The 20,244-nt window shown below is 40.5% G+C and overlaps 1 protein-coding gene across 5 annotated transcripts in view; it reads left to right on the top strand.

Moving 5' to 3' along the window:
- The window catches only part of DOCK10 (dedicator of cytokinesis 10), a 2,208,289-nt gene that overhangs the window by 1,052,622 nt on the left and 1,135,423 nt on the right, over positions 1 to 20,244 (top strand). For all 5 annotated transcript variants that reach the window (XM_069618176.1, XM_069618179.1, XM_069618177.1 and 2 more), the window contains exons 16-17: positions 4,502 to 4,581; positions 18,371 to 18,558. In XM_069618176.1, the coding sequence (XP_069474277.1) occupies positions 4,502 to 4,581; positions 18,371 to 18,558 (268 nt within the window). The remainder of the gene's footprint in view (positions 1 to 4,501; positions 4,582 to 18,370; positions 18,559 to 20,244) is intronic.

Below are 20,244 nucleotides of genomic sequence, written 5' to 3'. Positions count from 1 at the left end.
ATTCAACATAATATCATATACAACATAAAACAATCAGTTTGACAATAGCATTTAATAAATATGTACAAATACATTAAAAATCAAACAATTCATGAGTATTAAAATGATCAATCCTCTACGTGAAACCTAGCCCTTTATTTCTCGACACTTGGTACCTTGAAATGTCTCACATATATTCTAAGTCTCACCACAATCCTATTAATCAGAAATGTGCCCAGTCCCAATTTATTGATTGCAGGTACCCTGATACGGAAAGCCAGATTGAAGTCGGATTTGTCCCCAAGCATCTATTCCATATGAATTCATCAGCTACATAATTTGTCAATGCCCAATTTCTTAAAATAAAACATTCTCAACAGTAAAAGTGCAATGCAATTAATCAGTAGGTGTCTTAATGTTTCAATAGAATTTGCATCTGTACAGAAACGTCAGGCTACATCCTCCACACCAATCATTTTACGTTTCAGTAGCACCTCTTTAGTGTATGACAGATTCCATCTAAAACATAAAATGATTACTCTATGATGGCGGTTCAGGAATTTATTCAAATAAGGTGCTAGTATACTTCTTTTTTATGCTCTAATAAGTGGGACAAAGAAGGTTATTTATGAAAAGTATGCACTGTGTTGCACCATTCCAAATGATACAAAGTATTTTTTAACTTTCATTGGATTGCCTCCAGATCTTTAAGATGATACCCAATTGCTCTCAATATTTTTTCAGTGTTCACACAGTTTAAACAAAATATCCTTGCTGCCATTCATTTTCAGATTCACACATATCTCATAATATAAAGATCATGTGTGCCAAAAAACATTAATTTCAAATAAAAAACAAGGAGCCTCCATCTCACCTTTACTTGTACGGCTGCAATACCCAATTCAAAATGGATAGCATCAAGTGGAACAGAATGAGGTAATCTTAATACCCTGCTCCAAATAGCTGCCTCAATTTTATCCAACTGATTATAAACCCATGCGTGCCGCAACTCTATATCATATATCAGTTTTGGTATTAGTTTGACTTCGTAAAAAGTCAGCACTGGCTTAATTGAAAAACAACCACATTTTCCTTTAATTTTCACCATTTCATTAGTTAAAAACATTGCTTTTTGTTTAAGCACATAAAAAATTGACATCTTCTGCTGTACCCCCATAATAGGAAAGCCTAAGGAGATAGCACTTGGTACCCTTATCATAACAGTCTGGCCTAAAAAACATTTTTGCAGACAAAACTTTTTCCTCTTCGGGAATTCTAATATTTTATTCTTGCTAGGGTTAATTAACAGACCATTTTCAACAGCAAAAGTTTCAAATGCATCCAGAGGACGTTGAAGTGAAATACGCGTGTTGTCAAAAAAAAAAAAACATCTGTGTATGCGAGCCATGAAATACTAAAGGCACCTAATTTAGGGGATATGAAAGCAGCTGAACTTAAATAGTCTGCCATGTTTGGCACATATACATTGAAGAGGCAGGGTGCCAAAATGCAACCCTGCCTCAAACCAGTCCTGGTATCAATTCTAAGGGACAAATGCCCCTACTTATTCAGTCTGAACTGAACACTCGAGAATTCATGCAAACCGATAATCAGTTTTAGCAGACCCTCGATCCCCAATTGGCCAATTTTAAACTATAAGTATTTGTGGTCAACTCTATCGAATGCCGCTAATAGTTCGATCAAGGCTGCATATGTCAAATAATGTTTCAGACCAGGCCCTGAATGTGTCTGAGCATGAATCCATTAAAGTTTGTGCTATGGCCTTTTTTGGGAGGCCAGTTTGTGGTATGTTTTGCTGCCCCATTGTATCAACCCATTCCTCCAAATGGTTCAGTAAAAGGGATGCAAAGATGTTGCTGTGTGCGCCCATAAGTGTTAATGGGCGGAAATTCGTACGATCTGTCTTCGCACCCTTTTTAAAAATTGGTAGTCAAATGATGTCCTCCAAGATTCCGGAAAACACTATGTAGACACAATGCTGTTAAAAAAATATAGTCACACAAAATCAGATGAATTCATCAGCCTTAAATATACTATTAGTTAGCTTTTTGGGACCAAGAACACGGGAATAGCTACATTTTTTAATTAAATATGAAACAATGTTTCAGTCTGGATCAATATAGAGAGCCCATTTCCCAACCTCGCCCCTGGTTTGACACACCCCCATAGGGCCCAATTGGCTTGAGTACAGTTTTAAAAAATGGTACACCCACTCGACCCCTGAGACTGCATTTATTTGTTTTGTTGACTGATCACTTTCCTGAGCATTGGATCACTTTCCAAAAGCAACCTACATCCCTACTTTTCTATCATTTGCTCGACCTTATTCTGCAGCAGTTTAGCTCTTTTTGGTTCGATTTTCTAATCTTACCCAATTTCTAGTGGAACGCAGGAAGTCTTTATCATCCTAATGGTGGACCATAGTGCTCTTTTTTTCCAGCAATACTACTGTCATACTTATGCAGATGCATATTTCATTTCTTCTCAGGGTATTTTCAAGTCTGGATGTATCCTTACACATCATTTTGCACTACTTTCTGTACATGCCTGCCAAATGACTTCCCCTTTGAGGTTTGGTAGGAGGCACTTTAACTGCTAAAGTATCTTCCCACTGACTGAAGATCTCTGCCCTTTTGTTTTATGGTTGAGAACAAAATTGTGACCTCAAATCAAAAGATGAGAGGTCACTGTGTAGTTATAAGTCACTGGACATTATATTGGGGTTAGCTGAGTTTGGTGTTTCAAAATCCTCAGCTATTGTGCCACTCATATGTAATATTCATAGATTTCGGACTGTGCTGAAGTTTGTGTTGATGATCTGACCATAAAGAACTGCTTACCTGCCATGGATGGAGCTTTGCCTGGAAACTGATGACCCTAAGAAAGGACCTTCTCCCTGCTATGCCACAGGACTGGTTAATACATTAGAGGAAGCTTACTCCTGAAATCATCTTCTGGGACGGTAACATATGACCTCTCTTTGAGACCTGACTACTTTCATGTGGAAACATTTAATCAAAATCCAACCCTGGCAGCTGTGGGGGTTTGAGGGTATAGAAGGATCCATTACTGATCAAGAGAATGACAGAGCACTCAATGCCTGGGACATTTTTTGGAAGTGCACCCCACAAGCTTATGAAATCTCCTTTGGCTGACTTGATGGTAGTCGACCATGAAACTTTGTACACATTTTTTTTAAAACTTAACGAAGGCTGCCAAAAGAGCCAGAGCATATCTTAAACTTTGTATCTGTCCACTATCTAACACCCAATGCAAAAACATCCTGAGATATCTCTGATCACTCTCTAAAAGAACAGTTAGAGCCAAACATCAAATGAAGAGCTAATAATGATATTAGCAGCACATAAATAGCAAAAGCTGTATTGGAAAGAGAGGGGAATGCTTGAAACTCAATTTTGCATGGACAATGCCATTAGGATGAATGAAGATGACCCCTCACCTTAAAGTGACTGTACTGATAACATATGAGTCTGGTTGATCGCAAACCTAACTGCAATCAGTATGGGTATGGCGCATCAGTGTATATTCCTGATGAAGCATTACCCACCTCAGCTTTTCCTACATTGCACTGCTTCACCCTTACTTTCCTGTTTGACACTTTACATGCTATATGTTATTTTTATGTTCATGTTTGCATTTTTTATAGCTTGTTTAGATAGTTTGAGTGTGAAAATCTAAGGGCGGAAGCATTCATAATAAAGAAAGAAAGTAAAGAATACAGAAGACAGACAATGCAGTATTGCCCTGATTACTTTACACTGGGTACTAATTTACCTCATTGGTATCCTTGTGTTTTTCCTCCACCCATCCTTTCCCATGCCAGATATTGGTACAGGTTCCAATAAAATGAACTTATTTTTAAAGTTGAAGGGTTGTGCAAAGGTATACTCGGTTCAAGAGGGTGTACATGCTTTTTAAAGTACAACACATGTAATGTTATTAGCTCACTCATAAAGAACTACTACAGTGAAAAGGAAGAATAGGACTAAGAGTAGCAACAAGTATAAGTAAGTAAACAAGGCATCGGGTGTTTTCTATTTTTTAAACATTTTCAGAAGAAAATGAAAAAACATGTGTTTTTATTATTTATAAAAATAAATATTAATATCCTTATGTCTTCGTTATAGCTGCATTGTCAGTGAACAATAAATGTCTGACTATCGAGTATTGCACACATTAAACCATTCTAATTTAGTATTGAAAACTCCTCTGCCAATTGATATTAACATAGAAAGAAAAGAATAGAAGGACAGTTCCGTGCAACTTATTTCACACCTTTTATTGGACTCAGTCGCTGTACTAAACCCAATCCACAACTAGCAAGTCAGACACTCATACAATGGATTTGTTGTTTACTATGCTCTCAAGTGTACAGTAAAATCATCTTTGAAGTTGTGATATATTAATGCAATCTGTATTGGCTCTTCTTGCATTTATTTCATTACATCATTTCAAAGAATATATTTTTCTCTTTTCATAGAGCAGACAGAATTAACAAACTACAGACAATACCTGGGAGCCTGGAAATATTAGTGGAATATGTCCCTCTCGAACACCCAAGTATGTTAAAGTCGATATATTTATTTTCTGTACTGTTCTGTTATTGTTTAAAATATAGTGCTGCCCTACTTTCAAATGAGAGCAACAAATCATAGTTAATAGATGCATGAGAAACAAAAAAAAGAAAGAAATGTTTATGTTGAGTTGCTTAAGAGTGTTAAAATCAATGTTCTGACTTTTACTGTTGAAATATGCATCGCAAACACAATCAGCAATGATCAATGCATTGACATTAATTTGATGTAAATATAGTATAACATCAAGATATCACAGTAAATTATTTGCAGGCATTTCTTTATGTTTGGAAAGCTAGCTTTTAGCTGTTAATTGGTAGATGGGATCTTTCACACAGTGAACATGAAACAAAACCAGATCCATCACAAACTCTCTCTCAAGATCCCTTTTACATTTAGACTTAGAAAAGGTAAAGTGAATTAAACTTTGACAAAATAAAAACATATACAGAAGAAAGTTTAACCTTCTTCTCCCAGAATCTTATTCTCTACTGTCCCATTTAAACTCACTCCTCTCTTCTCCTGCGAACAGTGTCCGGGTGGCCTGGTGCATGAGGATTTGGGTTTTGAAAATCGCAGAGAACTTAAAGAAAGCAAAGCAAATTCAAAATGTCTCTTGGTTTTCTTTCCTTTGTGTCTGTACAGGGGCCAAATACACTCTGCCGAAGAAAATAGTCAGAAATGCAAGTTCTCTTTGTTGTGGCCAAATTTCTCCTAAAATAAAGTTCTGAAGGGCATTGCTAGTTTTCTCCTTGGCGTCATTCACAGTCTTCAATGTGAAATGTCCAGTTTTCCTGGATGCGGTTCTCCAGCTCTCATCAATTTATCTTTGGCGGGAATGTCAGCCCCCACTGCCTTGATGGATAATTGGCTGATACAACTGTACTCTGCTTATGAGGCAGGTCAGGGCCACTGTCCCAACTAAGCCAAATGCGTCTTTCAGATAGTAGACCACTTCACAGGCTGTTCTCCTCCCATTCAATGGGTGTGGCCTGTGTGCTAGCCTGATCTTACATCCCTCCACAATGCTATGTTAGGCAATTGTTCCTATGGGACCTTAACCTAATCCATTTCTATTAATCCAGCTATCCACAGGCTCCTGTCATTACTCTTCAATGCTATGTCGCATGCTCATTCTTGCTACCCTCCCAATTGTACAGCCCACAGGATTCAGGTCTGTATGTCCCATTCTCTCTCACTCCTCTCCCAAGCACTTTTCCCTTCTGAACTCTTCCAATGACGCTCCTTTTTATCTCCTCTCTGCAATTCCTCCTTAGGTCTTCTGAATACCTCCCTTAGATCTTGTTTACAATATCCTCCTTTGCTCCTGTCACCAGCTACTCATTTACTCCTCTTGCCATCTCTTCCTTAGCACCATTCAATACCTCTTCCCCCCCGCACTTCTTCAGGTCACCCTTGTCACCTCCATCTTGGCTCCTTTTCCCAATGTCTCCAAACCTCCACTCTCTACCTCAACTTAGCTCTTTTCAACCTCCCCCTGAGCTCCTGTCACAGCTCCCTCCATTGCTCTTCTCTCCACCTCCTCCTGTGGTTCTCTTACTACCTCCCCTTTCCTTACCTTGTCCTCAATCCCTCAACCCCCACCTCCCTCTGAGCTCTTTTCTGCCTTCTGCCTTCTTTTGAGCTTCTCCCACATCTCTTCCTCAGCTCCTCTCGTGGCCTGCCCCTTAGCTCCTCTCACTACTTCCTCGTCTCTCTTTCACTCCCCACCAACCCCAACCTTCTGCCGCCTCTAAGCTTCTCCAGTCCCATGTCTCCAAATATCCACATTCTCAAAACACCCACACTACATTTCCTCCTGCCGTCAGATTATGTGGTTGCAATGCCCCTCCCTTTGAACTAGCCCTACTGGGAAGTACCTCAGATTGTCAAGTGTGTGTTTCAGCAATATTGGAATCTGTTCCAGCAGCATGCACAGAGTCCAGACACTGCACTTTTTAGGTCCCGCGATTGAGAGTGCAAACATTGCTTAGCAGTATGTTTGCTTTCCTGGGTGTGGTAAGGGTATTCTGTTCCTCACCTTGATTCAAGGTTTAGTTTCATATTTCCTGATTCTTTTACTCCACATGGACAGTTTCAGGTGACCTTCTGTGTTTAATGTCAGGAATGGTGAGGTATCCCCTCAACCCAGGGCTAACCTTTGGGTTCATAGGGATATGAATTGGAAATGTGTGGGTACTCCCATCTATATCAGGGCTATTGAGGGTTTAACATAAATGGATAGTGCTTCTCAGTGAGTGAATGTGACAAGCCACTACCCTCTGTGGGTGCCATGGTGAGTGTAGGCAAATAATCCTCCCCTTGGTGTCCCTGGGCCAGATCAAATTTAAAAAAGGTCTTATATAGCACCCTTCTGCCAATTATGTTGAACTCACTGTGCATGGCTCTGTAAGAAAAGGGGCAGGGTATATTGTTCAGCGAAGGGGAAGGCAAGTGTGGAAGCCTGTGGTCTTGATGGATGCAGGTCAGAAGTACGTGTAAGGCTGTGAGCTGTTATGAATATCGCTATGTTGATTGTGGTTGACACAGACCGGGCAGGTTAGCCATGTGGCCATCCCACAGGTTGTAGAGTTCAGACAGAATGGTCGTTGATACAAGATGGATAGGATCTGAGTCTGTTAAGTACATTAGAAAGTGTATGGATGCAAGATTGTATTAGTGAGATAAAGTTGAGGGATAAGGGGGTGGAGAAAGGGAGGGGCATATGGGTGTTGTCGCTTCCTGACCCTTGATTGCAGATTTCACTGAGATTCAGGGGTGGATTACTGTCACTCAGCAGAGGATCATTGAATCAAATTGATTTCCCACAGATGGTAGTGCAAGTAGTTTTTCAATGGGATAGGTAGATTACAACACAGGTTGATCCATTGAGTTAGAAATCATTGAATGTTTTTCAACACTTTTTTCCACTAATGTATGCGGGCAGGGGGATTAGGGTTATACAAAATGTAGAGGGGAAGATGGCAGAGGAGTAGACAGGGTAGGGCCAAAATGTGTAAATGCCCACTCAGGCATATGTGTCTGGATAGAAAGGAATACATTCATGTGCAAGGAAAGCCATACACACCCACATGCACACATACTGATAAATGATAGAACAAATCCTGGTTTTAAAAAGTCACATACACATGCCTATTCAGAACTGCACTCAAACATTCAGAAAACATAGGATGCATGTGGGTTCAGAACAGAATATATATATATATATATATATATATATATATATATATATATATATATATATATATATATATATATATATATATATATATATATATATATATATATATATATATCCCCAAGAACATTGTTTGTGAATTCAAACTTACCTGAGCCAATGCATGTAAATGACTCAACACATAGCTCTTTGTTAGCCAGTCTTTGCCTATATGCCATTGTCTCTACATAGCTTACACATTCACAACTTTCCATATACACAGGGGACATGGTGCATAGATTTATTCAAATTTAGGAAATGTCGATGTCTCCAGCACCATACTTGTCTTGATGCCAGAGAAAATCAAATGCTTTAACCATGCTTGCATTATGTGCAATGTTCCATGGAAAAGTTAGTGATGTTTAGACAAAGATCAAAGCAGAAGTGTCACTATGTCTAGCTTTTATTAGACTACATCATCAATATGGAGAGTGCTGTGATTGAAAGTGGATGCCTTTGAGGACTTATAATAGTGAGATTCCTATAGATAGGTACTATTTTGTTTTGTATGATTTTATATATACCACATTGTCGTGGGCTCCAGGGTAAAGATGGAGACCCAGTTGTCTAAAATTGATGTAATTGTTTTACATCAGTTTCGATTTTTGAATACCTCACTACCTCACTGTCTCTTTTTGCCCTGAATTGTGGCATGGAATTTTATACGTGGGGGGTGTTAAATGTGTGTGTCACATCTTTGTGAACCAGTAGCCAAAAATGTAACAAAATACACTATCTACTGTTATTGCCACTCAGTCACATGGGTTTACCACAGGATTACATCCCAATTTTTGGTGTCCATAGGATGGGGATTTTGGTAGCAGCATGGTGAGCAGTAATTCCTCCATGGTAATTCCATACATTTTTGGAGGTTAAATGGAGGATTCACCTCCAGATTTTTCTGGAAATTAATCGTCCACTTGACCCCTAAACTGGGAATTTGCCGGGTGGTGAAAAGGGCAGTAATTACGCTACTGCCCAAAAAGTGGTGGCAGCGGAATTACTACAGCATTTTTACCACACTGCCAAACTCATAATGACTCACTGCCAAACTCATAATGAGGTCCACTGAGTTGCAATGGCGCATCCCATATTTTAATGAAGTCAATTGTTGGTCAAGTTCCAAAGACATAATTAAAACCCCTGTTTTTAGGTTTTAAAGACAGCAACGTAGTAGCTACACAAATCGTCTCCCAGAACGTAATCTTACTTACGTTATGAGTCATCAATCAACATGTTTAAAAAGTAAAGTCGTGATTGTTGCTGGTTTTGAACAGGGCTGCTCGAGAGTTGGCCTAATCTCTGATGTTGCCCCTATTAGATTTGCAGTTTCTTGACCTTCTAGACAGCCTGAAGATCACGCCTTGTTTTGACACTAACAGAAACCTGTCATATGGAAAGACTGATTAATATGCCTATCGCTAATACAGCTGTTTCCATCTCTCACTTGGCCGTCTGGTTCCAGCATTCGTTGTGGAGATTTGTGGGGTGGAATTTGGTTCTCTTTTAAGCATAGATCATGTCAGTTTGTCTTAATCTGATCTTGAGGTTTGTAAGAAGTATATGGCTCCAAACATTTGTCCATGCTCTGATTGCTGAAAGTAGCTTTTTGCAATCAAAACCTTAGCTTTGTTTCCATTATTTACCTCCTAACACTGGAACCAGCCCTATGAAGTATTCTTTTAGATCTCCATTTCACCCGATTATTCAATAGCAACAAGTGTGACATTATAAAGAGCCAGAGAGGTAGGATATGATCCCCTGGGAATCATTTCAAATGAATAATGAAACACTGCATTTGTTGTGGTTAAAAAGCAATAATCACTTAGTGGGAGGAAGAGAATGGCATCTGGACCAGCATTTCAAAAGAAAACCTTGGGTATCTACAAAGATTGGCCACATCGAGTTATTGAAGTAGCTCTTCCTCTTCCTGATCCACAGTGACCTTGGAGTGACTCATGATAGCCAGTGTCATCTGTTTTTGTGGTGAAAGGAAGTACTCCCAGCAGGCAAGTAAATGCAGCATTAAGCTTTTACGGCCACCAGACATTACCCCTAACTGCCACTTATGTGGATAGTAATAGATTGCCCATTGATCAGGTTGATAATGAGGATAAGCAATAGCCAAGTGGAGATATTTTTAATATCTGACAGCTGAGCATTGCCTGAAAAGTGATTGTGGCCCCTCGTGAGAGTGAATTACTGGTGCCCAGACTTGGCTCATACCCACCAACCGCACTAGAATGTCAAGACTGCAATTCAACTATGTTAAAGCAGGGGAGACCCAGAACATGCAAAACAGTGTTTTCGGAGGGCATCTGTTGAAAATACTTTGGAGAATGGTTACAGTCCAGGGAGAAAATGCAATGGAAACAAAACTAAAGTGTTAATCTAAAGAAAACCTACTTCCACCAATCGGCCTAGACTTCAAAGAGAAGGCAGCAGGTACAGGATTGGCCAGCATTCAGAAGGAATTTTATAATGAATTGGTTTTTATTGTCCTGAAGTTAAAATTTAACTTTTGGGACGGTGGCAGCTAGTGCTGTATCTCTAAAGAGAAAAGAGGACCATCACTATAAACTGACTAAATATCAAGCAATGTGAGGATAGAGCTCTGAGCACCATAACAGTACATATGTATGGGAATTTCCAGAATTACCACTTGTACTCCGAAGAAGAACACTTCTGTATCCTGAGATATTTCAGAGACTAGGAGGGAGATCCATCACCACGTTGACCGGCACATAGTCATGGGAGCTAGTATGAGCTGGTTGTAGCCCTGATTATGCAGCTCTGTAGATCAGGTTAAATATCAGCCAACAGAGGGACTGCCACGAGCATCATACGATGTCACCCACTGACGATGGAAAAACATGTGTATATAGCTGTGTGATCTAGGAATGAGAGGATAACATATGTTCTGAAACCTAACACAAATGAGTGATTGCCCTTGGAGGGGATAGTGGGAATTGGATATATTGAAATGCTCTGGATACAGCATGGTGAAGCCAAGGACATTGGTACTAGTGGCCACACATCAGCAACTGTAGTAAACATTTTGCTAGGGGAGGGTTAGTGATCCAAGGTATGAGCCAATACATTGGTTACAGTATCTGAGACTTCAAGAAGAGGACAGAAACAAGTGGAATGAAACAAAAATAAACAGTAATGCCATAATTCCAAAATTCACAAATGTTCCAATGAACACAAAGCTCAACAAAGGCATGGACGTGGGATGGTGCAATGTGATGCTGGAAATGCCTTTTGAGGGGAAGTGCTTCCTTGTCCTACCTCTTCTCTGTGTGTGTTTTCATAATGCTTTCAGCCACTGAGGTCCAGCCTGGACCATTGGCAGTGCAGCTCTTCATGTTTTCCTTTTGGTGAACAACACCCATGGGATACCCATTTGGCACCCATAGGTGTTGCCCAAAGAGCAGGGTATGGGGCTGGTGGAAGCTACAGGCTGACTTTTTTGAGAAACCTGAGGGTATCCTCACACCTAAACTCCCTGGATTCTCTTCTCATGTGGCCAGGGAAAGGTCATCGCTCTTGGATCCCAACCCTGGTGATGATGAAGCGAGGGAGTATCACCTCGGTGGAGGGTCTTTTGGAATTGAGACTGGAGTGGAACCAGGAGAGACATGGTAACTCCCTTTTCCCTCGATCCCACGATCAACCTAACCTTTTTACGACCGTTATGGGATTTTGTAGGTCAGCTCCCCTTATTTCCCCACATGTGACACTTGACAGTACTGAGATGAGGAAGAGGATACTGAGAGTAATGAACACCACACACTTTCACCACTCTGGTACTCGGACGAGGATGGTGCCTGCTAAGAGCTGTAAGGGTCGAGCATGTCCCTTTGATTGTGGTCAGGTAGGGCTAATTAGACATTCACACCTGCAGCCTGTCAAGGGGCTGCAGGTGCATAGAAGACCAGCCCAGCAGAGAAGAGAGTGACAGGAGAAGCAGCAGGGAGGCTGGTGCAAGCAGCAGGGAACCTCATCTGAGCAGGAAGCTGCGACACTAGGGGCTGGAGAGAGAGGTGGTCTGTGGAAGCGTGGAGCGTGGCATGGGAGCTGGGGCTCCATGGAATGGACTAAATGTGGTGAAGGTAGCTGTGTGAGAAGGCTGTCCCTTTCCCTTAAATCCGAAGTGCTCGTTCCCCGGTGTCGAGAGGCCAACACAGGAGTGCCTGAGGGGCAGAAGCTGGGCCCCTGACATCAAACACAGAAGGCCACGTGATCTGCGCTGCTGGAAGAATTGTTAAAGAGACCAGTGAGTTTCTGACAAATGTGAAACCTGGTGCACAAGTTTTTAAAGTCTATTGTTAGGGAATACTTTGTATCGGAGTGGTTGCGTGCCGCAGAAGAGCACATTTTCGAACGTCTCCGATATTAACCATTGCCAATTGCTAAAATACCAGGAATACTCTGTTTTGGAGTGGTTGGATGTGGAAAGAAACACATTTATGAAGGTCTCTGAGCACTGGCCAATTTATTTAAAATGAATCAAACTAATATTGAACAGACTAAATTGAAAATGATTCATGAGCAAAATTCATAGCTATTGAATACCGAATTGAATAAAAACTTTGCAAACAAACAGAATTATTATATGTTGAATCCAATAGAGAACAGAACCTCAAATGCAAGAAAAGCCACTGTATGATGAGTTCTGAAGTTAAGGTAACTTTAAAGAATAAGCAAAATGAAAAGATACCGAAGATTGATTTAAAGTGGAACTTTTAAATTCAACAAAAGAGAGTAGTATTGGACACCAAATTGTGTAAAAATTGCAAACCACAGGAATATATATTTGAAAGCAGAAGTAACCGAACTCTGGAAATTAAAGCTAGGAAGACAAAGATATTTTGGTTTGGAAACAAAATTAAATCTTGGGGAAGGGAACCCTTGAGATTTTAGACATTTTCTGACTTGAGGACGGAGTCAAGGTACTCTTGTGTTTGAACTTTGTTGTTTGTAACTCGGGGAAGGGAAACCAGAGGAACATTTAAAACTGTATCACCTTAATCCCAAGAAGGTAATTTTGAGGCTTTTTATGGAACTGTTGTTCACTTGTGGAAGGGAGCTGAAAGGAAGCCGCAAGCTGGAAGAAGCTCAGAACTTTGTGTTGAGCACTGTTTTCTTTGGGTTGCTGACATCCCTACACAGTGTACATATTTAGTTGTGAGGTCAAGTATACATTTTGGACATTTCATTTAGGTAGGTAAATCCCACCTCGGTATAGGGCAAAATAGGCCTTTCTCCATCTTAACATGAAAGTTAATAAAGTGTTTTATTTTTTTGAATTCTGAATCTGTTGTCTGTGTCTTGTTTCATGATGCCTTCACACTTGGCAGTGGCTCTGAGTGCCCCCCCATTTTGGCACACCCAGGCCCTGCCATAGAAATTAAAGGATTCCTGAAGAAAGGCAAAATTGCCACTGTATCCTCATGGTTCCTTTTGCCTTTACACCTCAGTTCCCAAAGTCCTCTGAAGCCCTGATTCTGTCGCTTCCCCCTGTCTGGCTGGTGGGTGGAAGACTCATATATGGCTCTGGGGCTGCCTCCTGTGAGGCTAACAGGAGCCTTCCTAGGGGATGTGTGTTGTGGTTACACCCTTGGGGTGTGACCTGTATGAATGGAGTCTGAAGTCATCTCACATTATGTGTTGTGGGTGGCTGGTTTTGGTTGTCTGACTCAATTCCTGAGACAGCCCTGACTGAAACTGGAGTGAATGCAATGTAGTGTGCTGAAAGGCTGGGTGCATACTCCAATCCACATTCTGTGTTATGGGTGTGCTGGTAGAATGAATGGCCTGCATTCATGGGAGCCTGATTGTCTGCCTGTCTGCATGAATGCACTTGTGGATGACTTCCTGCCTGAGCCTGGCTCAGCCTGAGTGAATGGGTAACCGATGTGTATAAATGGGGACTTCTCACTCACCAATTTGTTCAGAAGCTAAGATTAGTAGCTGAAGTCGAAGCTGAAGCAAGAAGACACTGTTCCCTGGAAGCACAGCTGGAGGAAGAAGCCTGCTGCTGCATTTTCTTCACGTATCCGGAAAGCTCCTGTGTTCTTCCAAGAACTAATCCAAGATAGGCCCTGGATAGGATACCTCTTCCCGAGCTATTAGGGACTATCGCGCACCTGCTACTCTTAATCAGAAGTATCCTGGAAGCCAGTCCTGTGCTCCTGCCATCGGGAAAGGGGTCTTCATGAGGCCAGAAGAGAAGTGCTTGGACCTCTTGAGTTGAAGAAATCCAGTGTGTCACCCATTGTCGGGAGGAGTGTTTGGGACTGCTGGGAGCCAGATTGCTGTCTACCACCCAGAAGACGGGGTACACTGACATAGTACTGCGTGACACCTGGAGCTGCTTGACATCTCCCACCTTATAAAACAATCCTTCTAGGGACATATCTGACACAACATCTGACCACTGTTTAATGTGAGAAAAGATTCAAATTTGCTGCTTACAGAGAAAGGTCTGCTGGTGGGTGTCCCACCACCAAAATCCGAAGAAGAGGTCCTGGGGGTCCAGCCTTGGTGGAGGTCCATGGTCCAGTACAGTGGTCAAATCCAGTGTGTCGGAAGCTATCCAGATGTCCGTGCTGCAACTGCATCCCCGAAGATCCAAAAGACAGTGAACTGAGAAATCCTGAAACCTGACACTTATTTCCGCCACTACGCCCGTCCCCACCAACAAGCATACAAGGTGCCTAGGGGTCTTACCTTCTTTAGCCAGGCCTTTTCAGAGTCCACTGCAAGTTCCACCTTCCTAGGACTCTCACGACCGGAGTAACACTGCTGCCTTTCCGAAAGCATTTTTTTTCTCCTTTTCTCTTTGTATCGGCATCCCAGTGGCTCCTTCTTGCAAAGGGGGTCCACCCTTCAGGGGTCCCGTTGAGTAAAGCCAAGAAACTGTCACTTTGCCTGCCAAGGCACCAAAGGTACTGTGACGAGGAATACCGTCTTCCAGTCGCAGAAGTCGTCCAGGGCTCCCAGAGTCATCTTGGATCCTGTTCTCCTGTGGCATTTCAGGTACATTGGGGTGGTAGAACCTGCAGAAAGAAAGCAGGGCATTGTTGAACATTTTTGGACTGGGCTGTAATAAAGAAGATAAAGTACTCCCTAACTGTTCCATTATGGGTTGCCCAGGTGAGGAATCCTCACACAGTATTACTATTTGAGTCTCATGAAAGTATATGCCTAAGTTCGGAACTTACCTGCCTTTCTTCCTTTATCTAAGAAGGTACACCTCACTTAAGAGTGCACATGCCTTTTTAAAACTTTTTTCAGTTGGTGCATTATTACGGAATTTAAGTCTAGTCTGGTACCACATAGAGTTCATATCATATTGCCATTATTTGAATAGAACTGCAAAATACAAAGTGTTATTATTTCTCTGTATATATATATATATATATATATATATATATATATATATATATATATATATATATATATATATATATATATATATATATATATATATATATATCACTGAACCTTATTTTTTATAAAGAAGCTTTGGTATCACCTAACATAGAGTGTGGATATTCCTTTGTGGGGGCTTGCAGACTCACTGTACTTACAAACCGGCCTGCATCACCTCCTCAGAGCTTAAGTCTTGGTTGCTCCTCCAAGCTACCATATAGAGAACTTTGGCTGGGGTGCTCTGTGCCTCTGTCCCAACCATGTAGAGTGCAGAAGTACAGATACCCCCTCCAGTCTTTACAGTGCAGTATAGCCATCGTGGGTGCATAAACTGTAGAGGTGTTGCCAGCAGACATCCTAAAGGTGATGTCTAATTGAAATCTGGCCATTAAGGTGTACATTGGATGTGCAGTTTCCAAGTGGTAATAATAAGGCACATGCCTGTCTACAGCAATATTCAGTACTTTACAAACTCATAAAAAATGGACAAAATGTTCTTTTAAAGTGATGGCTTGTGTTACTGGAGTCATGGAGGTGATCAGGGGAGCTGAGGATGTTAATCTATGTGTAATTGCACTGTCAGAGAAACCAAGCACACAGATCAAATTAGGGTAGTGGCAAACCAGAAACAACTTTACTTGTCTCACAAGACAAAGCACCAGATACATCTTCACCTCACGGGAATGGACTGCAAAATCTTCATCCTCTGGCCAGACCTCCTGCCTTTACAGGTCACTTGTCAGATGACTAATCTGAAAACTAACACGAATCTTCGAGGGCGTTCATCCTAAGCCTTTTGCCCCACACAGCAGCACACGACACATTGCATATTACATGTGTTGGTGTCGATGTGTCGATGTGGATGTCCATCTGACACATCACGTGATAAGTACCTCTGTGTGCTTCCCACCAAAGGGTTCTGTCAAACACTCCCATGGATTCTATTCCCCGTACTTCAACTAATTGTGCAAACAGGGCAAACCCACTCCCATGGATCATATGGTCCCAAGCGGCCATGGCATGAAAAAGTGGCAGACAGGATTTTTTCAGATTCACTTTGTGTATGTTAAGAACGATAAACTGGAAAAACAACATGCATCGCCAAGTGCCAAATGTCAAATAGCATCAAATATATATAAATGTCTGCTGCAAAAGAGCATTGGTTAACAAAGAAGAAAAGTACTGTCATTAAGTCATCAGCTCATTGTTGGAATAATTGAAAAATAAATAATATGCCCTTGCATCGCTAATCGGGGGACAGAGGTGAGAGTCCATAAGGGTGGTCGAAGCAGAATGACCTTGGCATAGTGACAATTCAAGAAGCAACAGAGGGGAGCAATACAGAGATATATTTTGAAATCCGGGAATTGTTCAGGAATCCAGTTAGCGGGGAATTTAAACATTTTCCAAGTGCTATGTTAATGAGAGAGATCGCAGGGAATTTGATAAAAGACCGTTATTGGGTGCAGTGCCTTTATCAACAAATGTGAGAATGCTGAACTATCATTCTGCAGATACCATTCATACAGAAGCCAGATACCTTGGGACTCTACAATATCCGAAATATACTATGGGCATTTTCCTAGACTATGTACAGGCCATATAAAGATCCAGGCAGTTAACTGTGGAAGTCTAAATGAGGTCAAGTAGATTATTGAAAAAATACATGCTCATATCCCCATTTAAGGGGAGTGAAATGAACAGCCCTGCCAAGTGGGAGGCAGCATTGTAGTCACAGGATTCTAAGGCCCAGTGAAGTGAAAGATTGAAAGATGCATGACTTCTTTACTTAGTAATAGTGAAAGTAAATGGAAACAGTACCACAGCCAATATAGAATACTACTTGTATCTGTCATATCATTCACCAATCGTTCTCTCTCTCTCTCTCTCTCTCTCTCTCTCCCTCTCTCTCTCGCTATCTAATTTCACTCTCTCTCATTCTCTTCCCTCAATACTCTTTTCTTCTCTGCATCAATATCTGTCTCACTCTGTCTCTGTCACTTTCAGTGAGAGTCATGCACCCCTGCTGTTGTTGCCAGCTGAAGCAGCAGAGGAACAACTCTGTCTTTTTGTGCAAGTGTAGCTATTAAAAACACAAGGAAATGATGCAATTGTACTAATATTGAAAACTGGCTCTTTTCTTTTACATTGTACAGTGTACAGTTCTAAATATCACTTCCAGTGTACAATTTGGCCATACTAGGAACATTACAGTTGTCTTTTTGGGAGAACCACTTTATCAAATCCTAGAATAATCATATAAATAATTTTCTGATGCAAGGTTATCATTATAAGATGGTGTAGCTGGTACACTCCTGTTGTACATTTTGGAAACACCTTTTCTTTTTCAAAAGGGGAACAGAAACCATAACGCCAATGATGGATCCTGCGTGGTTTGCATAAAATCAAAGAGGAATTTGGGAGCATAACAATGGCCAATGATCTTAATATTTCACAACTATTTCTGTGGTAAAGGGACTGTATGCTGGAATCACATCATGCATATTGGGTGTGGTGCTCATCTCATGTTTTATAACACCCATCCTAACCATATAAAATGATTCAAACAGGCTCAGGGTTTTGATGTGATTATAGAATAAAAGTGTTGTGATATCGGCTCCTCCATTGGGGTCCAAGGGCCATGAGGATATTTCCTTTCCATTTCCCAAACTCTAGCTGCGTTTCATATATATGTGTGTATGTGCATAGGGTTAGGGGAGTATTAAGGGTAGGGGTTGGGGGCGTGTGGTAGGAGCCCCCATAACAAAAAAAATGGACAATATTATAATCAATATAAATCGACCAAATTGATGACTTTTCAAAAGGAGTCTGCATAATCACAGAGAACCTTAGTATTAGTATTTGATGTAGAACAAATTAAAATTGTCAAACACAGGCATATACCATAAAAAACAGATACAATGCATTGAGATGTGCTGTAATACTTACGTGTTTAGAATGTAGCAGCCAAGCCATGCCCAAAAGTCTCACAAAAAACAAGATCATTCTCATTTTGTAACTGTGATAATCTGTTTAAAACAAATTTTCATGTAGTGTCAAAATAATAAACTTGACTTTTTTTCTTTTTCTTGTAAAGATTGTGTGACCTCATCATTTATACCAGTCAAGCCATTTCAGGCGACAGAAAAGCATCCACCAACAGTGGAAGTGGAAGAATTTGGACAGGTGTCTACAAAATATTCCCAGCCTTACAGAACATACAAGAACCAAATATATCTGTACCCAAAGCACCTCAAATATGACAGCCAAAGATCTTTCAGCAAAGTAAGTTGAACTTTTTATTTTGCGATCATTCTAGTAAAATGAAAATCGCCAGAAGATATTTTCTAAAAGGAAAAGTATAGACACTAATATATAGTGCACCTCTCAACTAGTAATTTAATCCATGTATGCTACTTTTTTATATACTATTTCAGAAGAAATAATTACAATAAAAGTCAAATAAAAAACTAATAGTCAATAGCCAAAGAACAAATGAAAACTGCATTCGTGATTTAAGCTTCAATACAGACTGCTAGAGCTCCTGAAGTTTTTTTTTTACACATGCCAATTACAGTGCTTCTCAAAACCAAAGCGTCATATTAAGTTGTCTATTGATATACAAGATATTAATTTTAATATGTTTTATATTTATTTTGCTAGTGTTGTCTTCAAAATTTAGAAACTACATCCAGCCTAAACTTTGACCTGCATTACAAGTTGTGAAGTATTTAACATTGGATTTTCAAGATGCAGGAATTACTTAATGGATGTTTAATCTGCAGGGTCTGGCCAAAATGCGTATTTAGTGTGGATGGATTGGTAACGTCATGCCAAACATGCCCTATTTCAGGAATACCAGAGAGTGCTTTTCTTAAATACCCAATTTCTTGAATACATCTCTTGTCATGTTAATTTAAAATGTAAAGAAATGTATTTGCATCCCTACCTGAAGAATGGAAATGCATATTGGACAGAAGTAGTTCACACCACTGATGTATCATGTAGTAAAATGCACAAAGTTGATAAACAACCAAACAGATGAAAGATGTATCTCATACTGCGTCACAATCTAGTCAGTAATCCGATGCTGGATTGAACAGTCAAACAGACCAAGAAAAGCAGGTGGTGTGCCACTAGGAACAATGTACCTGAAGAACATGTTTGTTATGATTTTCGAGGCAATGGGAAAAAGTGACATTAACCGAATAACAGGTTATAGAGAATGGTGGTAATTCCACTGGTGAAAATTCCACGGGCAGAATTAGCATTGGTGGAATTAATGTCAAACCAGTGGTAATTCTGCTGGTGGAATTATCCCCAAACTAAACCGTGTACTTCATTTGAAACTGAAATACCACCAAAATCCACTCAAAGCAGGTGGTAATTTCTCCAGAAACCTGCCATATGGAGGTAAACGCATGCCGGTTGTTAGACAAGATTGTATGCCCTTTGGGTGCACTACAACAACCCTGACCTCCTGGCAATAGGAACCCAACCTTTGGTATAAGTCTGTACTACACAGGTTGGTAGCGTGTTGAGCAGCCAAGCTTATCTCAAGAGGGGTCAATGTGAACTTTAGGAGAATTACACAGAGATTCACAGTGACAAGTATTCAAATAAACTCTTACACACAAGGTTTCTTGATTAAACAATTATTAATTTATTTATCAGTCAGTTAGAATAAGCCTTCTTCAGAAGGTGCAATATAACAGTAACACTCAAATACACTTCAAACATACACACTCTTAAGATTTCTAAATCAGTAAGTACCCATTTGGGATGGCCCATAGACTTTACCTACATGCTCAGGTGACTTCAATAGTTAGGGTGCTGGGGACATTAATATATCACTGTTGCATTTAGATTTAGGAATATGTCAAAGAGAAAAGGTTATTGGAACAAAACAAGAGATCACACAAATATTCTGAAGCAGGTAAGTACTTTTGGTAACCCCCCAATGCAAACTTA

This window comes from Ambystoma mexicanum, chromosome 10 (assembly GCF_040938575.1).
Source record: "Ambystoma mexicanum isolate Mex_15411 chromosome 10, UKY_AmexF1_1, whole genome shotgun sequence".
NCBI lineage: Eukaryota > Metazoa > Chordata > Amphibia > Caudata > Ambystomatidae > Ambystoma > Ambystoma mexicanum.
Note: the sequence above shows the minus strand (reverse complement) of the source record. Positions and strands in the feature narration are given on the sequence as shown.